The 18,066-nt window shown below is 46.5% G+C and overlaps 1 protein-coding gene across 4 annotated transcripts in view; it reads right to left on the bottom strand.

Moving 5' to 3' along the window:
- Positions 1 to 317: 317 nt before the first annotated feature.
- Positions 318 to 18,066, bottom strand: part of acsf3 (acyl-CoA synthetase family member 3) — a 29,759-nt gene continuing 12,010 nt past the window's right edge. For 3 of the 4 annotated variants that reach the window (XM_041872692.2, XM_041872693.2, XM_041872694.2), the window contains exons 5-10: positions 15,481 to 15,626; positions 12,284 to 12,381; positions 12,008 to 12,134; positions 3,302 to 3,436; positions 2,890 to 3,001; positions 318 to 1,052 (exon numbers count right to left, since the gene is read on the bottom strand). In XM_041872692.2, coding sequence (XP_041728626.2) covers positions 935 to 1,052; positions 2,890 to 3,001; positions 3,302 to 3,436; positions 12,008 to 12,134; positions 12,284 to 12,381; positions 15,481 to 15,626 — 736 coding nt within the window. In that variant the 3' untranslated portion in view covers positions 318 to 934. Of the gene's footprint in view, positions 1,053 to 2,889; positions 3,046 to 3,301; positions 3,437 to 12,007; positions 12,135 to 12,283; positions 12,382 to 15,480; positions 15,627 to 18,066 lie in introns of those variants that run through there. The other variant, XM_041872695.2, reaches the window with a different exon arrangement.

Genomic DNA, 18,066 nt, shown 5'->3' on the forward strand with positions numbered 1-18,066 from the left:
GGGAATGCTCATGTTATTTGTTCTTGACCCATGATGATGGTGTCAAACAATGAACGGCGTAGGTACTCGATCTCTCACATTAGCCTGTGGGAGGAGAGATGAAAAGAGAGGAGGAGGGTGGAAAAGAGAGGAGGTTGGAGGATTTCCAGCTGTGGGACACTTCTCTATCTAGACTCCTTCCTCTCTGCCTCTAGGCTCTCATCACACCTGTGTACCCACAGCTGCACACACCTACACACACTCTCTTGATATGTCACCCCTTACACAGTAGCTGAATATTAAGCAAGGCTGCAATCAATAAACCAAACAGCAAAAACTGCATTTCCATACATCATCCATTTTATTACATTAAAATAAACTTCATTGCCAATTCAAGGGCATCCATCTGGATTGTAATTATGAACAATTTAAGAATGCACTGTATTCCCCTCTCTTCTTCTTCTGTGTATAATGTCAAGGATCTCTTGCTGCTCTTATCATTTTCACAGTTTCTTAATGTACTTGTGTGTTTGCATAATTATTCATGTCATGATCCCCAGTCATGCTAATGATCGTAGCACTCAGTCTTTAAAGAAGGCACCACAGCGTTATCGTATTAAATCAGTTCTCTATCATAGCGGCCAAACTAAATATATCTCTACAGCAGTTTAATCATGTGTAAGACACAGCACTGCTGAGCTCAGTGCCTCCAGGCCCAGCAGTGAACAGTCCTACAGTATTTATACCACTAACTCAGAGCTGAGTGGGGTCAATGGTGTAGTTAGTGGGATCCTCAATGAGGTCTCTTCATTCTTCCCCAGACCACTGTCTGGTGAGTCAGTCACTTGGGGTACATCTCGATGGTTTACTGTAGTATGATGAGGGTCTCTGCTCCTGCTGGAGGGAGGTGTCATGGAGGAGGCGGGCGTGAAGGAGGTGCAGGCTTCTCTACTAGTTAGCTGGGGAAAAAGTGCTTGAGTAAGTCCTTCTTGTTGACCTTCCCCATCTGGTTCCTGGGCATCTCCTCCACAAGGACCAGGCCTGTAGGGATGGTGTACGGAGCCATGTGCTCTCTGAAACACAACACAGGACAATTAACACACAGGACAGAAACACATATAAAGGCATTCACATATTAACAATTCTACTGCTTAACACACAGGCACACGCACACAGGCACAAAGCCACGAGACACTACTTGAGCATACACACAATAACAATTACAGCGGAACAAAGGCTGAGCCTCTGGTGTTGCAGTCAGTTTGAGAGATAAGAGAACGTCCTTCATACGCACTAGAGCGCCTCTCTCCTCAGTATTATCCCCCAGACTGCTTCAAGACATTTCCTATTTGGTTAATACAAAACAATATAATCAGCACAAAATAAAAAACAAAAAGTCATGGCAAAAACAGAAGGCTGAGCTAATTAAATGTTTTCCATTTTGAATGCATGGTTGTTATGTCGAGTCGTGAAGCCTGAAGCTTTTTTATTATCTAATGGCTGTGTTGTGGCGATAGACAGAGAATAGTAAATCAATAAATTATACTGTAGCATAGCGTACTTCTGTCCCTCGCAGCATATGGTTCTGTCTCTCTCTATACATGTGACTGCATGACTGTGTCAGACAACTATGTGCACGTGGTGTGTGTGTCTGTCTAATGGGGCTTGTTCATGTCTGTACACTACGCACCCATCTCTCGGAGGCTCTGCCTGTTGTGTGTGTATGTATATGTGTGTGTCTGCACTAGCTAGTGAGGAACACAGCGCTTGACACAGATACAGAGTGACAGCTGAAGCCGGGGCACTGAGGAGTGAGCATCCATGCACTTGTTTGTGTCCCCCCTCCTCTCTCTCCCCCTTTCTGTTCCTCCTCTCATCTCCTTCACCCTGGCTGGCCCTGCCTTGGCCCTGTGCTTGCCCGTCCGCAGGCAGCACCTGTGGGTGAGGGGGACAGGGTCATTGGCAGACAGGCAGCGCTGTTAATCCACCATGCAGGACCAGCAGGGCACAGCAGTAGGGCCTGCACACCCCCGCACCATATGGAGCCCACAGCACACACGCAAACGGGGTGGGCAGAGGGTGATAGAGAGAAAGACAAAGACAGATGGAGGGAGGGAGACGGAAAGAAAGAATACAGAGAGCGAGTGAAAGAGAGAGGGGGGGTGGCACAAGGCGGGAGAGAGAGAAGGAGAGAGACATGCCCTGAGCCATTCCACAGAAAGGGACATGTGTCTTCTGCCAGTGTTGGAGGGCAAAACAAACCACAGTGACATTTAGGGGAAAAAAGAAGCCAAGACTGAAACGGCTTGCCTGCCAGACAGAGAGTCCTCCATCAAAAACCCTAATTTCCTCAACCTCCCTTCTTCAGTCCACATCTGCCCTTGGCCCCTTCAGTTAAATGAGTTTTTGCTCGCTCTCTCTCTCTCACCTCTCTCTCACCTCTCTCTCTCATTGATTTTGTGGCTTCAGCATCAGTTACTATAAACAAGTCTGGATGACTCCTTGGGGGACTGAGCAGTGAAGTCTTCCTCTAATTCAATAAATGCAGTGGACGCCATTCTATTTTCAAAAACACACAATTTAAGGTTTTCGTATGTTCCCAAATAGTAAAGCCACAGAACCCTAAACAGCAAATAGCTGATGGAATGGAGTAGCATGACAAAGCGTAGCTAACTAGCTAGCAGACATACCAATACATCCAATATCTATTAGAATTCGGTCTGGCACACGTTTGTAATACAAGAGATCTACGATTTATAAGCACCTTAATGGACTTGGTAAAATGAGTGGTTTTGAAATAAATACCTCTACAGGTATTGGGAGTTATGTATATATATATTTTTTTACTAATGCTGCTTTATGGCGCTGTAAAACTAGTGTGACAATAATGTCCTTTGTGTTGCCTGTTACCTGGCCCAAGTCTTCAGCTCTGACAGGGTCATGCTCAGCCCCCTCTTCAGCTGCACCACCGCTGTCACCTTCTGTCCCCAGGTGGCGTCCCGAACTCCAATCACAGCCACATCTGAGAGGTCAAGGGTCACCACACATGGGCATCAGCATAACACCCTGAAATAAGATACACCCTGAAAGCTACTGTAATATGTCAACTAGTAAAATAATTAATGTTGTTTAAACCCAACCAATCTAAATGGTGCTAATCTAATGGTGCCAGCCATGGAAACCAGTATGAAAAATGTATGCACTCACTAACTGTAAGTCGCTCTGGATAAGAGCGTCTGCTAAATGACTAAAATGTAAAATGTAAATGTAAACACAAAAGTCCGAGTATTTAGGCCAAGCTGCCAATGGAGGGTGTGTTTACCTGTGATGTCAGGATGGGCTAGCAGGTGTCGCTCCACCTCCAGAGCACTGATCTTATATCCTGCACTCTTTATGATGTCCACTGAGGTGCGGCCCATGATCCAGTACACCCCATCCTTATAGACCGCTGTGTCCCCTACAGGACACCATACAAACACAGGAAGACTGGGCTTAGATAGGAGAAACACAGCAAAACAAGCCCACGCTAAACAAAAAATTAGTCCTCGTCTATCAAAGGTATGCACATCTACCATGTACTGAAAAACGCACAAACGCCATAATTCAACCCCTACTCCCAACGGGTTGTCATATGACTTGCCATATTGTGTCTAATACAGGCTTGTGTGTGGAGGAGGTAGAGAGGGTGGGCTCATAGTACCACAAAGCAGGCCTGCTTCATTAGCGTGTCAGAGACTCAGTGGAACCACAGTAAACATGGCCAGCACAGTCCAGACCACAGCAGAACAGCTGAGACTGAGAGCTCCATCAATCAGCAGGTGAATGGCAATATCCTGGACGCTGCACACATGCACGAAAACACACACCCAGGGCTGCTGATGCATTCCCCTCTGCTTTCTAATAAGTGAGTATTGAACCTGCTCTGGCTCTATCTCTTGGGCAAATAGCTGAGAGGAAAGAGAGAGAGAGAGAGCAGCTCAGCTGGAGTTCCCCTTAATTACCTCCCCCATGCACACCACTGATTAGCAGCACAACGCCAAGACTCAGGTGTGCCGGGCTGTCTCAGTGGCACTGTAAGAACAACAGCCTATATAATATATTTTAAAAAAACACAAACATCCGTGGACCATATCTGGGAGCTGGCTGACATCCAGGCCACCTGACACCTCATCACTAGGTAACACTTTCTTTCAGCGGAAAACGCCACACCTATCAGCCAGGGCTCAGAGAGGCTGAGGAGAGGAGCTGAGTGGAACACTGACTGACTGTCATAGGAGCTGTGCCCTCAGACAGAAGAGACATGCTAGACACCTACTGGTGTGACCACGGGGGAGAACTGTAATTGTGTGTGTTTGGGAGTGGCGTGTGGAAAGAGGAGGTTATGTGTGTGTGTGTGGGGGTGTTGGAAGTGTGTGTGTGGGTGGTTGGTGGGGGCTGGTTATTGAGTGTGAGGGCTCAGCTGGGGCTGGGGGATGATGAGGAGGGGAAGTGGGTCATTGTGGAGGATGAGTGTTGGACTGAGAGAGGGCGAGGGGGAGGTGTGGAGAGAAGGCGAGAGTTCTGGTGGATCATTACAGTGTCCCCAGCTGAGGCAGGGAGAGGGAAATGAAGGCTGTGTGAGAGGTTTGGGGGTGAATTGGGGTGTGTGAGAGGTGTGGGGGTGTATTGGGGTGTGTGAGAGGTGTATGAGAGGTGTGGGGGTGTATTGAGGTATGTGAGAGGTGTGGGGGTGTATTGGGGTGTATTGGGCTGCGTATGAGGGGGTTAAGCGGGTGCTGGAGACGGCGCCTGGCCCAGGGCTGGTGGGTGGTGACTGGTGGAGGACAAGTGGAAGGTGCAGCAGGTGACAGATGCACAAGGTCACCCAGCCTCTCTCTCTGACTGCCTTCATTAGAGATACAGCATCAGGAGAAGAGAACTACGACATGACCTTCTATTCAGTCTCACTTCTACCAGACCATACAGTCACCTCTACATTCTATGACTCAGATCATATCAGTGTACATTATCATATGCATAGTACACACTTACCATCGTATATGGTATCAAGGTAAGGAAATACTAGATAAAGACTTAAGCATAAATCAAAAGCAGTTTAGTTACAGTCTCTCATCTCCCCTCTATCACTCACCCACTCCATCATATCAACCTCCCAAAATACATTCATCTTTCCTCTACATCCCTCTATCCATCCTGCCTCTTTCAGCACGCTCCGCTTTCAGTCCTGCGACTCCATCCCCTCCTCTCTATCTCCCATTTCTCTCTCTTCCTCTTCCTCTCCCATTGCCTCCCTCCCTCCCTCTCCTCTCTCTCTCTCTCCTCTCTGCCTCCGCCGAGCACAGCATCAATAGAGGGCCCATCTGTTCCCATACATCACGCACTTCATTTCAGTTTATTAGCCGGGATAAATCATAAATATTTCATTATACATCACGGGCGGCTGTCGCAGGGACGCCGCAATTTATCACCGCTGCCCTCTCTCCCGGCTCCGCACCGGAGCAATAAGCTTTCTAGTCTATTAAACAAGATTGATACAGTGTGTAAATTTAGATATTGGGAATTTCTTCACAGACCACTGCTCTGCACTGATAGACCGGGGCAATGGGGGAGGAGGGGGGTAGAGAGGAGGGGGGGAGGAGGGGGGCTAGCAGAGGAACTGGATGGGTGTTAACATCAGTAATAGTATATTTACAGTTTCCCCTTCAGTTTTAAGGAAGAAAACCCCAAAAGCCAGGAATAATTTAGTCACAGGCGTGTAGCCCCGTTCTCATGTAAATAGAAAGTAGAATGAGAACATGTTTTACATGACTACAGATAAGTGGGATGCCATGGGGGTGGAGTGGGAATATATGCATTGCTTTTCACTTCACACCCCTTTACTGCTCAATGATGTCTGAGGGGAGAGAGGTCTACACTGCACAGCAGGCAGACATTACTAACACACAGTACAGTCAAACACACTTCAGCTGACTTTGAGACACTTGGTGCTCACTTGACGATGGCTGTTGTGACCTTACGTCTTTGAGGACCTGGAAAACAAAGAGAGAGAAACAGCGGCTGTTTGGAATGAGGGGCCAGTGGGAATAGTGATTGGAGACGAAACTGATAAAAATGGTGAGGGGGGTGTTTGCAAGTGTGTTACCAGGACACACAGAATAATACTTGTGATTTGGCATCCCAGTCTCATTACTGTTGTGGAGGACAAGCGGAGGAGGGAGATATGGACGAGTGGCTTTCTTAATTAAAACGATAAGAAGCCTAATTGCGCTGGGCTTTCATCTCCTTCCTAGGCATGAACAAAAAAAAAAAAACGATGGATGGCAGTGAAGAAATGAAAAACAGTGGAGTGAGGAAAGAATAGAATAGAAGATGGAGATGGTGTGCAGAGAAAGTTCCTGGTCTGCAGTGGCATGTCTCCTCTCCTCTCTCCTCCTTGCCAGTGTCTGTCTCCCCCTGCCTGGCACCATGATCTCAAGCCTGGCTGGAAGTCTGAGACAGGGAAAAGGCAGGGAAGTGAAAGTCAGCACTGCCCAAAGCCAGACACATTTTTGTAAACGCAGAGGCACAAACATACACCCACTCTTGTCTTGGGCTGCTCTGGGCACACTCAGTGGTAAGGTTACACTGTGGGAGGTTTTGGTGTGTGTGTGGGGGGGGGCTCTAGAAAGGGCAGAGTGAGACAAATGACAAAGGCCACGCTCAGCGTCACACACACTTCTGTCAGCTCCAGGCGCCGCTGCTCTAGCCGTTGGAGAGGGACAGACACATGGAACAATGTCTGTACAAGTTGCAAGTTTAAGGACATCAAGTAGGTCCTGTATCAGCCAGTCAGCATTTCACCTCACACAAGACGCAATCAACTTACTAAGTAACGCAGTGATGAAGATAAGCCAGTAGCCATGTTCTCAGTGAGAACATCCAGCATCGCAGTAAGAGCAGAAGGCCTTATCTGAGCTGGATGAATGGGGGGTCTGCTACTCTGTTTATCAGCCATCTCTCTTTAAGAACAACAGTCAACACAAAGCAGGGAGACATTAATATTAATGCCAACATTAAAACCCAGGCGACTAAATGGAACAGCTAATGAGGATGAATAACAGACAACCGCTGACAAAAATCACCAGCTCTGATGTTATTTATCATCCTTAACTTTTGTCACAGCTCCTTTTTGCGTAATTAATATCGTACAAGAAAGCGGCTTCGCACTTGGATGAGTGATCTAATTTGTTTAATACAATGCAATTAAAAGGGAGAGAATTGCTTTATGTTAATGTTACTGACTATGTTGCTCGCGGTTGCTTATCGTCTTGGTGAGATAGCGAGCAAAACTTCTACGATTGATAACCTCTCCCGGAGATCTGGCGTGTACTTACACTAACTACTTGACTACAGTCTGCATGCAACTGCTCACCATGTTGACACACAGAGCCGGTGCAGTAGCAAGCTCCCTAAAATCGAAACAGTAACCATTTATACAAAGACATAGCAGAGATCAACATGGCAGCACACTGCCTCCACTGTAGTGGTAATGCTAGTATGCCTATCAATGTACTGTAGGCATTTCCCTGCCTTATCAGTGAGTCTAAAAAGACTTACAGCCTGTTCCTTCCATCCTACCTATACCTCCATCCTCTCATCTCATGGCCAACTCTATCAGAACAACACAAAGAGGTCCCTCCATCCCCTTCCATCTGCCATCAGCCACAGCATGTCTACAGTTGACAGCCAGCTCAGAAAATACTCACTATTTATCAATCAGTCTTTCCACTAAAAAGAGAAAATAAATGCCAAGACAAAAGTAGAGTAGGTCAATAAACCTAATGTGGGCTGTTCTACCAGTCTTTGTTTCTTCTTTGGGCACACAGAATGTTTATAGCATTCCAATGTAGAACTAGTGGCTTACCACATATCCTGCAGACACAAGTGCTTACTGAGTTGAAGTACAATACCTGTACCAGAGTATATGGCTACACAGAGCTCCACATGTCAACACCTTGATTGGAACATATCATTGGAATGGATGTGTAGCCTTACCATAGGGGAAATGGAACAAGGGGAAGGTGGGCGGTAGAGCCATGAGGGGAACGTGACATTGGAGGGGCACCGCGTTCTGAGCGGAGGTGAAATGTGACATTGGGAGGGGAGAGGGGAGAGGGAGGAAGGGAGAGGAGGAGAGACGCATAAGGGGAGAAGAACACTGCTGGGAGCAATGGCGGAACGCTTAAATCACTAGCGATGTGCCTGCCTGGAAAATAAGGCACACTGCTGACTGTCTGACTGTCTGTCCTGCAGACTTTCTAGCTGAGAGGTTAAGACTGACAAAACTTTAAAACCTAACACGCACTGAGCACACACACACAAATGTAAAAAATATTTGCAGATTGAATGCAAAATCCGGCCACAGTACAAATTACACACAAAATCAACGGACCACAGACTAGTGATGGGGGAAAAATCGATACAGGAGAGTATCGCCACATTATTTTTGACGATATTATATTGATTCTATAACTCCAAGTATCATTAAAAAATATATAATATACAGTATATATACTGTAGTGTATGTGTGTGTGCTTGCGGTGTGTGTGGTAATGTAACGGTAATGAGCCTGGCTCTGTGAGAGGTTCTGCTCTCCTCTCCGCCCTGAGATGAGCTGAGGGAGGTTGAGCTCCACTCCTCTCCTCTCACCCTAGTTAACATTCTCCCCTCTCCCTCCAGTGGCCTGCACACCCACATCCAGGCCTGCCTGTTATTTACGAGCTCAGCAAGGCTAATGTGCAGTCCCCAAACAGTGCTTACCCGAGCACTGGCAACTTTTAAGATGCCTCCATTATTCATAAGTATGTGCACGCAGCATTTGGAAAATTGCTAATGCTTTCCCCTCCCAGCCATCTTTATTTATTGATATATTTATTTATTGTTTTTCAGCGCATAATCCATTCCGGGGAAAGAGTGAGCTGTCCTGCTAGAGCGCTGGAGACCAGCTGAACCCCACTTCTCCCAGTCTCTCCCGCTCTCTTCCTCTACCCCTCTCGCTCCATTTCTATCTCTGTAGCGCTACCGCTAATACAATTAATGGTCTTGTTTACGAGGGACAGTCTTAAGGACTGCACTGGTAGAATGGAAAAACCTTATTAGTAAGAGCCTAACCACACAGGCAGGGAGCCTGCACACAAACACCAGAGGCAGAAGAAATCTGACCGCAACAGTCAATATTTCATGGAGGGAGTCGAAGATAACGATCCATCCACAACATAGGTTATGAATTCATGATGGCGTTAGGCCTTGGCAGGATTCCTCACACCGTCTGTGTGCTTGTGTGTCAGCACGGTTGTCACGTGGTTGAAATGATGTTAAGATCCTGAAAGAGGGATGAGACTAGTGGAGGTATGGTTTCAGTTGCTATGTCCAGAGACTGGCTCATCATTAGTGTTTGGCATGGTAGACCCAAATCAAACAGTCAGTAACTCTAAGCCAGTGTGAATGTCAATTTGTTTTTATTTGTATTTATTATGGATCCCATTAGCTGCTGCATACTCTTCCTGGGGTCCGGCAAAATTAAGGCAGCTTTACAATTGTAAAAACATTACAATACATTCATTACAGAATTCACAACACACTAAGTGTGTGCCCTCAGGCCCATACTCTACTACCACATATCTACAACACATAATCCATGTGTACGTGTGTGTATAGTGTGTATGTGATCATGTGTCTGTGCCTATGTTTGTGTTGCTTCACAGTCCCTGCTGTTCCATAAGGTGTATTTTTATCTGTGTTTTAAATCTGATTCTACTGCTTGCATCAGTTACCTGATGTGGAATAGAGTTCCATGTAGTACTGTGCGTCTCCCATAGTCTGTTCTGGACTTGGGGACTGTGAAGAGACATCTGGTGGCATGTCAATAGGTGGCCTGGAGCCACTGGCCAGTTAAGGAGACTGACACACATTCTGTCCCTCTCCCTGGTAGGTAATCTAGCAGACACAGACAGCTGAAAGGGAGCTACTGAGGAATACGTTTGAAAGCAGGGCAGATTGGAGGAGAGGAGAGGCCGAGCGAGTGAGTTGACACAAAGAGAAGTGAGGAAAATCAATGGGAACAAACGTAGTGTGGAGATGGGCGCAAAGTGAGCACTCAACAGGGTGACAGCTTATCCATAGAGGTGCCAGTCAGGCCACACTTACCCAATTAAAGATACCGCCAGGCAAACAGAAACCATGTTGATCTCTTGGCTCTCTCTATTATTTTCTCTTCCTCCCTCTCTTCATCTCTCTCCTCTTCCCTCTCTCTTTCCCCCTCTCTCTCTGAGGGAGTCTGTGTGTATGGTAAAGGGTGAGCACACAGGGTCAAATCCAAGAGGAGGATGGGAGGGTTAAGAGTTGAGATGGTGAGAGACAGACCGATAGTTCAGGTGAGAGTGAAGAAAGGGAGAGGTTGGGAGGGAGGGGTGGAGGTAAGTAGGAGTGTTAGATGAAGAAGCGAGGAGGCGGAGAGGAGGAGAGGGGGAGAGGGGGAGCAGGTGTGAGGGTGAAAAGGGTATGAGTGTGAGAGGAAGTTGGTGGAAGTGAGGGAGAGTGTAAGTAGTACTGTTGTTGAAACTCACACCTTTTCACCCTGCCTTCACACCAACAGAGCAAATCTTCACGCATACTGACAAACAAAGAACCATGCACTGGACAGGGAATAGCATTGTGCCCATTCTCCAGTCTCCCTATTCAACTATATGAACTGGCCACAAAGCCTTCAGATGAGGTGGCATCAGATCTGACACTTCTAACACCTACAGTGTCAGGGAGGGGGGCAGCAGAATAGGGTGAATAGGCCTGGGCATGTATGTCAAAGTAAATGTAAAGTAGTGCTGTAATGTGAGCCTGCTGGGAGGCGCTCTAGGAGGACAGGCTCATTGTAATGGCTGGAATGGAATAAGTGAAACGGTATCAAACAAATCCAACATATGTTTGACTCCGTTCCATTTATTCCAGTCCAGCCATTACAATGAGCCCGTCCTCTTATAGCTCCTCCCACCAGCCTCCTCTGGTAGTGAGGATATAGCTGCCTATGGAGCTGGTGGATGCAGGGTCGCCATGGCAAGCAGGCTGCCTGAGGCGATGGTGCGTGTGTGTGCATGTGTATGTGTGTGTAGGATGGAGCAGGCAGGCGGGTGGGCAGGCAGGCAGGGTGCTTGGCAGTAGCAGTGGCCGGCTAGGGCACTGACTGACTGGCTGGTCTGTCTGCTGGGAGCTGATTGTGCTGGCTCTCATTATCCGGCCAGTGGGCCTAATGGAGTGTGACAGCAGCGTGCGGCGCACTGGAACTCTGTCCTTCCAGCCCTTAAAGCCAATTAAACCCACTCCACCCTGCCAGCTCCCGCCTTCCTCCCTGCCAGCTCTCCCTAACTCTCTCCCTCTCTGCAGCCCCTTCTCCATCTGTGCCTACTCCACTCTTTCTTGCCCACTTCTCTCCATCCTTTATCCCTGCCCATCTCTCTCTCTCTTTCTCTCTCTCTCTCAGCAGCTCCTCCATCCCTGTAGCCCTGTTCTAAAGCGGGGCTCCTTGGGGGAATGTACTGGGCCAGAGAGGGCCTAGCCTGCTTCTGCACCACTGACAGCTCTGCTCTTCTTCTCCCCAACCCACAGAGGAGTCACAACCACTTAGAGAGGAGAAATGCCTCCCAGCATCAAAAACACACATCCTCCATTTATCACAACCCAGTCACTGGAGGGGAGCGAGACGCCTTCCTCCTAAATGTTTAAATACAGCTCCTGGAGAAAGAGAGGTCATGACAAACACAGTTCTGACAACGTGCCTCATCCAGTCTTCTGGGTGTAATTGGTGAAGTAGAGAGAACATGGTGAACCCTAGCCACCACAGACCTAGTGGCCATGTGAAATATTCACTAGTCTTTTGCAGCCCTCTCATAGTATTGTATCATCAGGCTGTCCCTCAAGTTAAGAGCCTGTGTAGCTGCATACCAGTCAATAAATCATGAGATGGCGGTGTGTTTCTGACTGAGGCAGTGTACTGTACCTGTTTTGAACCAGCCGTCCTCAGTGAAAGACTCCCTGGTGGCCTCTGGTTTGTTCCAGTACTCTGTGAAGACCTGGTTTCCTCGCACCATCAGCTCCCCCTCCTTCCCCTCCAACCCTGAACGCACCTAAAGAGACACACACACAAGTGGATGGGTAAGACAGACAGGGTCCTGGACATGCTAACTGTTTTTTTAACAACATTAATATACTCCTCAGACTGATTAATATACTCCTACTGTATCTATGGATGTGAGTGTTTCTGACTACTGAATACCTGAGTTTCTCTGCTGTTGCCCTCGGCGATGGTGGTGCTGGTTGCGTTCGTCATGACGATGCGAACCTCCACTCCTGGAAGAGGGACACCGACTGCACCTGCACACACATAAACACATACAACGGTAAATACTCACATCATGCATACACAATGGAACTAATTACACTATCACAATTAATGCTAACAGTTTTAAATAAAACAATTTATCCCCAAAATATTTGCATCAACAAATACAAATGAAAATAGTGATTTAATGACAGTCCTTCTCCTACACAGTGCGCACACATACGCATGTGACCACCCACACATACGCAGGTGACCACCCACACATACGCATGTGACCACCCACACATACGCATGTGACCACCCACACATACGCAGGTGACCACCCACACATACGCATGTGACCACCCACACGTTCCCCTCTCCTGAGGCATTTTCTCCTTCTGTCTGTGTGACCTATAGAGAGATAAGCTCTAATGACTGCCACCACCAGAAGAGAAGGAAACCTTTGTGCAGCCTGCTCTCTCTCGCTCTCTGTGTGACACTGTGGGCCATGTCATTTCACAGGCCACTGCTCTCCCAATAAAGAACAGGGCAGACAGGCCATGATTACAAAATAACTCCCTGCTTCATATTGATCTAATCAACTTTAGCCCTGATTGGCAATGCCAATCAAACACACTGCATTTCCACTTCATCAGCAGAGCGAGAAACACAGAGATACAAACTTTCTTCCCATTGTTTTAAAACCAGACCAGCCAGTTTATCTCTGTTAAGTCAGTCTTCTCTCTAAAGCCACTTCCTGTCCTATCCCTCCTGCCACCATCCCCTTCATTTGAGAGTGTTTTTGTGTGAGAGGATGACATCCATCTCAGTCCCTGTCTTTTTGTTTTTCTCCCGGGGTTGTTTCCCAGTGCGCTGGGAAATCGTTAGCGTGTCCTCATTCCTCCTCACCCTCCAAACACAGCAGGAAGATGCCAACGATGGGGTGATAAAAAGAGCTTTCACCCCTCAATCACAAAGTAACCAAAATCCATTTATACTTGAGCCCGAGCAATCTCTCTCTCTGCCCCTCTCTGTCTCCTTCGCTTTTTCTCTCTATTCGGGAGGGAGGCCAGACATATTTTGGAGCCATGTAACATTCAAGTCACCGTTACTTTACAGAGAATTGAGATTGACTGCCACTTCAAAGGCTACAGGCAGAATAGAAAGACTGGAGTGGAATTACAAAAAGGGGACGATGGGTGTGAAGAATACAATGGGTTCTGATAGCACTGCCTTTGTCTCAAGGGCTAAACGAGTGACTAGAAACTCTAAATAGAAGATAGAAATATTACAGAGTAGTGTTCTACCCACATTCCACACAGGGTACAATTACTAACCATGCAGGGGAATGAGGACAGCATTGAGAGGGAACATAAGGTCATTGAGTGACAGCTGGAAACGACTAATGAAATGATACGGCCAACAGCAGCCCTCTGCCGAAAATAGCAGAAATAATCAATTCAAATCACAACAACAACAACATTCCAGTGGTATTAGGAATAAGATAACATCTTATTATGCTCATGTTCTCATTACTGCCCTTTTCTTCATGCCTATTAAAGCAGAGCTGAATTAATATAGCTTTATAGATATACAGTACGTAGGTGTGTGTGTGTGTGTGTGTGTGTAGTGGAATGTAGCCGGCCCTGTGGCGACAGCCCTGTCAGAAACACAATGGCTCCCCTGACTGCACAGAGGCCCATTAACAAGGCTCCATCAGTGGGCCCATCTGAACCTCTAATGACAACTGCAGCAGTAGCCATGCCAGCCAGCCACACACACAACCAGCCAGCCAGAGTTTTCAAATGAGACCAGCCAGGCAGAGAGGAGAGAGAGCTGTGTGCGGTGCAGCTCCAAGCCTGCCTTCCCCCATGCATAATTCAGCAGCCTTCCTTCACGCTGTGCTCTCTCTGGGCCGCCCTGGGGAGCTGACAGCCCTGCGCCCCCTGGAGCCCTGCTGGAGCACTGCTGCTCAAACCCCCCACAACCTCCCCCAAACACAAAGCACAGGGAAGGGAGAAAGTGGGATGGAGAGGGGAGAGAAGAGAAGGGGGAGGGGGAAAGGGTGTGAAGTGAAAGACAGGAAGGGTGGGGGTTGAGATGCTCAAAGTCATTCTGCTGAAAGGGGACATGTGTCTCCTGCCAGGGCTGGTGTTAGAGGGGGGAAAACAAAAGAAGAAGAAAAAAATACAGGATGAAAGAAAAAATACAAATGAGATGGAGATGAATAGATTATGAGAGAGAGATAGCTTTAGGGTATAGCCTACTCCTCTCAGACGCCAAACATGGACGCAAATTACAACCATCAACATGATACAAATATTACCATTATTCTTGTATTATTGTGTATTACTGTGTATATACTCACTCATAAAATGACAATACGTCTTTAATAGATTGTCATAAATAAAGTCATACTAAAACACAATTTGATTGGTTAACAGTTGACAGTTGTTTTGAAGGCGTGGGGTGCCGTGGAGGGAGAGGGGGGAACTGGAGTGTTCTTTTCTGAGAGCTCTGTGGTTGATATTGATTTGTTTTAACCTACTTTAAAAGGAGACGGCATCACACACACTCTTCAACAAGTGTCTCATAGACTGCTACTGGAAAGACGTCAATACGACCGCAACGTCTCAGAGCTGGTCTTAATAATCACCTCCCAGGATTAAATAGAACCTGCCTCTTTATTTCAAACACACGCTCACAACAACAGAGACTGCATTAGCTGGGCTACTGACAGTCAAATTACCCTGCCTTGTCACAACGCTGCTTTGAAGATCCTCCACTCAAAAGACTAGAAGAGGAATGAAAAGACTAAAGAAAGGAACATAGCCCTCCAGTCACCTGAGGATCTAACCAGAAACAACAACAACAATAACAACAACAGCATAGAGCTTTGATACCAAGTCACCTGGAATAAGAACATAGGTAAACCAGAAAGAAATAGTCTGATCAACACCATGTTCCTCAGACAGCTGAGACAACGGTCAGACAGGGCAAAAAGATAGAGCTTCAACAGAGCCTAATTACTGTCTGCATGTTGTAATATTAATTAAAAGACAGACTCACTGTCATATAGTTACTGGATGTGTGTGAGGTTATGACGTCACTGTACAAAGGAAAATGGTGGTGGTAAATGGTGTGTGTACCTGGGATGCGAGGCCCCTTCAGGGGGTTGGACAGGGCCATGCCTATTTCTGTCATGCCGTAGCGCTCCAACAGGGTGTGTCCTGTGATCTCCTCCCAGCGTAGCAGGGTGGGCTGGGGCAGGGCGGCCGAGCCAGACACCATCAGCCTGGGGACAGAGGTGGCAGTCTGGGTCACACTCAGTAAAGGCCCAGGCTCTGATGAAGCCATCTCTTTTCAATGCCCTTAGCATTGACTGGAGTAGATTCAGGTTGGCAAAGGGAGGGTATATTACTGGAAACTTTCTAAGTTTACCAGTGAACTACCAGAAGTTTGGTGACTTTAAAGTTTTTGGGTGAATTTTGCAAGATGACATCTAGTGGCCTTTTGGGGTACTCCAGATTATTACAGGTGTCTCTGGCCTTCTGTGTGGCCTTATTTCCATTTAAGTCATTTAACAGACGCTCTTATCCAGAGCGACTTACAGTTAGTGAGTGCATACATTTTTCATACTGGCCCCCCGTGGGAAACGAACCCACAACCCTGGCGTTGCAAGCGCCATGCTCTACCAACTGAGCTACAGGGGACTTTATCACAGGTAAAATATATCAAATAAAGAAATAAGATGATTTTCAAAGAAAAAATGTAATGACAAAGCTGTAAAATATCATCCTAAATCAGGATTCCCCAACTGGTGGCCCATGGGCCGGATTTGCCCCGGGGGTGGTTTTATTTGCCCCCAAGTTTTCAGAGCAAAAAATAAATAAAGAAATATTTTTTTATTTTTTTATGTTTCATTGTTGGACATAAAATACTATAAAAACACCAGGAAATCAGCTCCAAGTGATTTTAATTTAGAGAGACAAGTATACAAATGTGAGAAAGGTTTGAAATGATTATGTTTTAGTCAAATATTATACAGTGGGGAAAAAAAGTATTTAGTCAGCCACCAATTGTGCAAGTTCTCCCACTTAAAAAGATGAGAGAGGCCTGTAATTTTCATCATAGGTACACGTCAACTATGACAGACAAAATTAGAAAAAAAAATCCAGAAAATCACATTGTAGGATTTTTAATGAATTTATTGGCATATGATGGTGGAAAATAAGTATTTGGTCAATAACAAAAGTTTCTCAATACTTTGTTATATACCCTTTGTTGGCAATGACACAGGTCAAACGTTTTCTGTAAGTCTTCACAAGGTTTTCACACACTGTTGCTGGTATTTTGGCCCATTCCTCCATGCAGATCTCCTCTAGAGCAGTGATGTTTTGGGGCTGTCGCTGGGCAACACAGACTTTCAACTCCCTCCAAAGATTTTCTATGGGGTTGAGATCTGGAGACTGGCTAGGCCACTCCAGGACCTTGAAATGCTTCTTACGAAGCCACTCCTTCGTTGCCCGGGCGGTGTGTTTGGGATCATTGTCATGCTGAAAGACCCAGCCACGTTTCATCTTCAATGCCCTTGCTGATGGAAGGAGGGTTTCACTCAAAATCTCACGATACATGGCCCCATTCATTCTTTCCTTTACACGGATCAGTCGTCCTGGTCCCTTTGCAGAAAAACAGCCCCAAAGCATGATGTTTCCAACCCCATGCTTCACAGTAGGTATGGTGTTCTTTGGCTGCAACTCAGCATTCTTTGTCCTCCAAACATGACGAGTTGAGTTTTTACCAAAAAGTTATATTTTGGTTTCATCTGACCATATGACATTCTCCCAATCCTCTTCTGGATCATCCAAATGCACTTCAGACGGGCCTGGACATGTACTGGCTTAAGCAGGGGGACACGTCTCGCACTGCAGGATTTGAGTCCCTGGCGGCGTAGTGTGTTACTGATGGTTGGCTTTGTTACTTTGGTCCCAGCTCTCAGCAGGTCATTCACTAGGTCCCCCCGTGTGGTTCTGGGATTTTTGCTCACCGTTCTTGTGATCATTTTGACCCCACGGGGTGAGATCTTGCATGGAGCCCCAGATCGAGGGAGATTATCAGTGGTCTTGTATGTCTTCCATTTCCTAATAATTGCTCCCACAGTTGATTTCTTCAAACCAAGCTGCTTACCTGTTGCAGATTCAGTCTTCCAAGCCTGGTGCAGGTCTACAATTTTGTTTTTGGTGTCCTTTGACAGCTCTTTGGTCTTGGCCATTGTGAAGTTTGGAGTGTGACTGTTTGAGGTTGTGGACAGGTGTCTTTTATACTGATAACAAGTTCAAACAGGTGCCATTAATACAGGTAACGAGTGGAGGACAGAGGAGCCTCTTAAAGAAGAAGTTACAGGTCTGTGAGAGCCAGAAATCTTGCTTGTTTGTAGGTGACCAAATACTTATTTTCCACCATAATTTGCAAATAAATTCATTAAAAATCCTACAATGGGATTTTCTGGATTTTTTTTTCTCAATTTGTCTGTCATAGTTGACGTGTACCTATGATGAAAATTACAGGCCTCTCTCATCTTTTTAAGTGGGAGAACTTGCACAATTGGTGGCTGACTAAATACTTTTTTGCCCCACTGTATCTGTTTGGGCTTCTTATGGGTCAATTTGCAGTCTACAAATGATTTGTAATTATGTTCCGGCACCCGACCATCCGATCTAGTTGTATCTAGTCGA

Source organism: Coregonus clupeaformis, chromosome 15 (assembly GCF_020615455.1).
Source record: "Coregonus clupeaformis isolate EN_2021a chromosome 15, ASM2061545v1, whole genome shotgun sequence".
Taxonomy (NCBI): domain Eukaryota; kingdom Metazoa; phylum Chordata; class Actinopteri; order Salmoniformes; family Salmonidae; genus Coregonus; species Coregonus clupeaformis.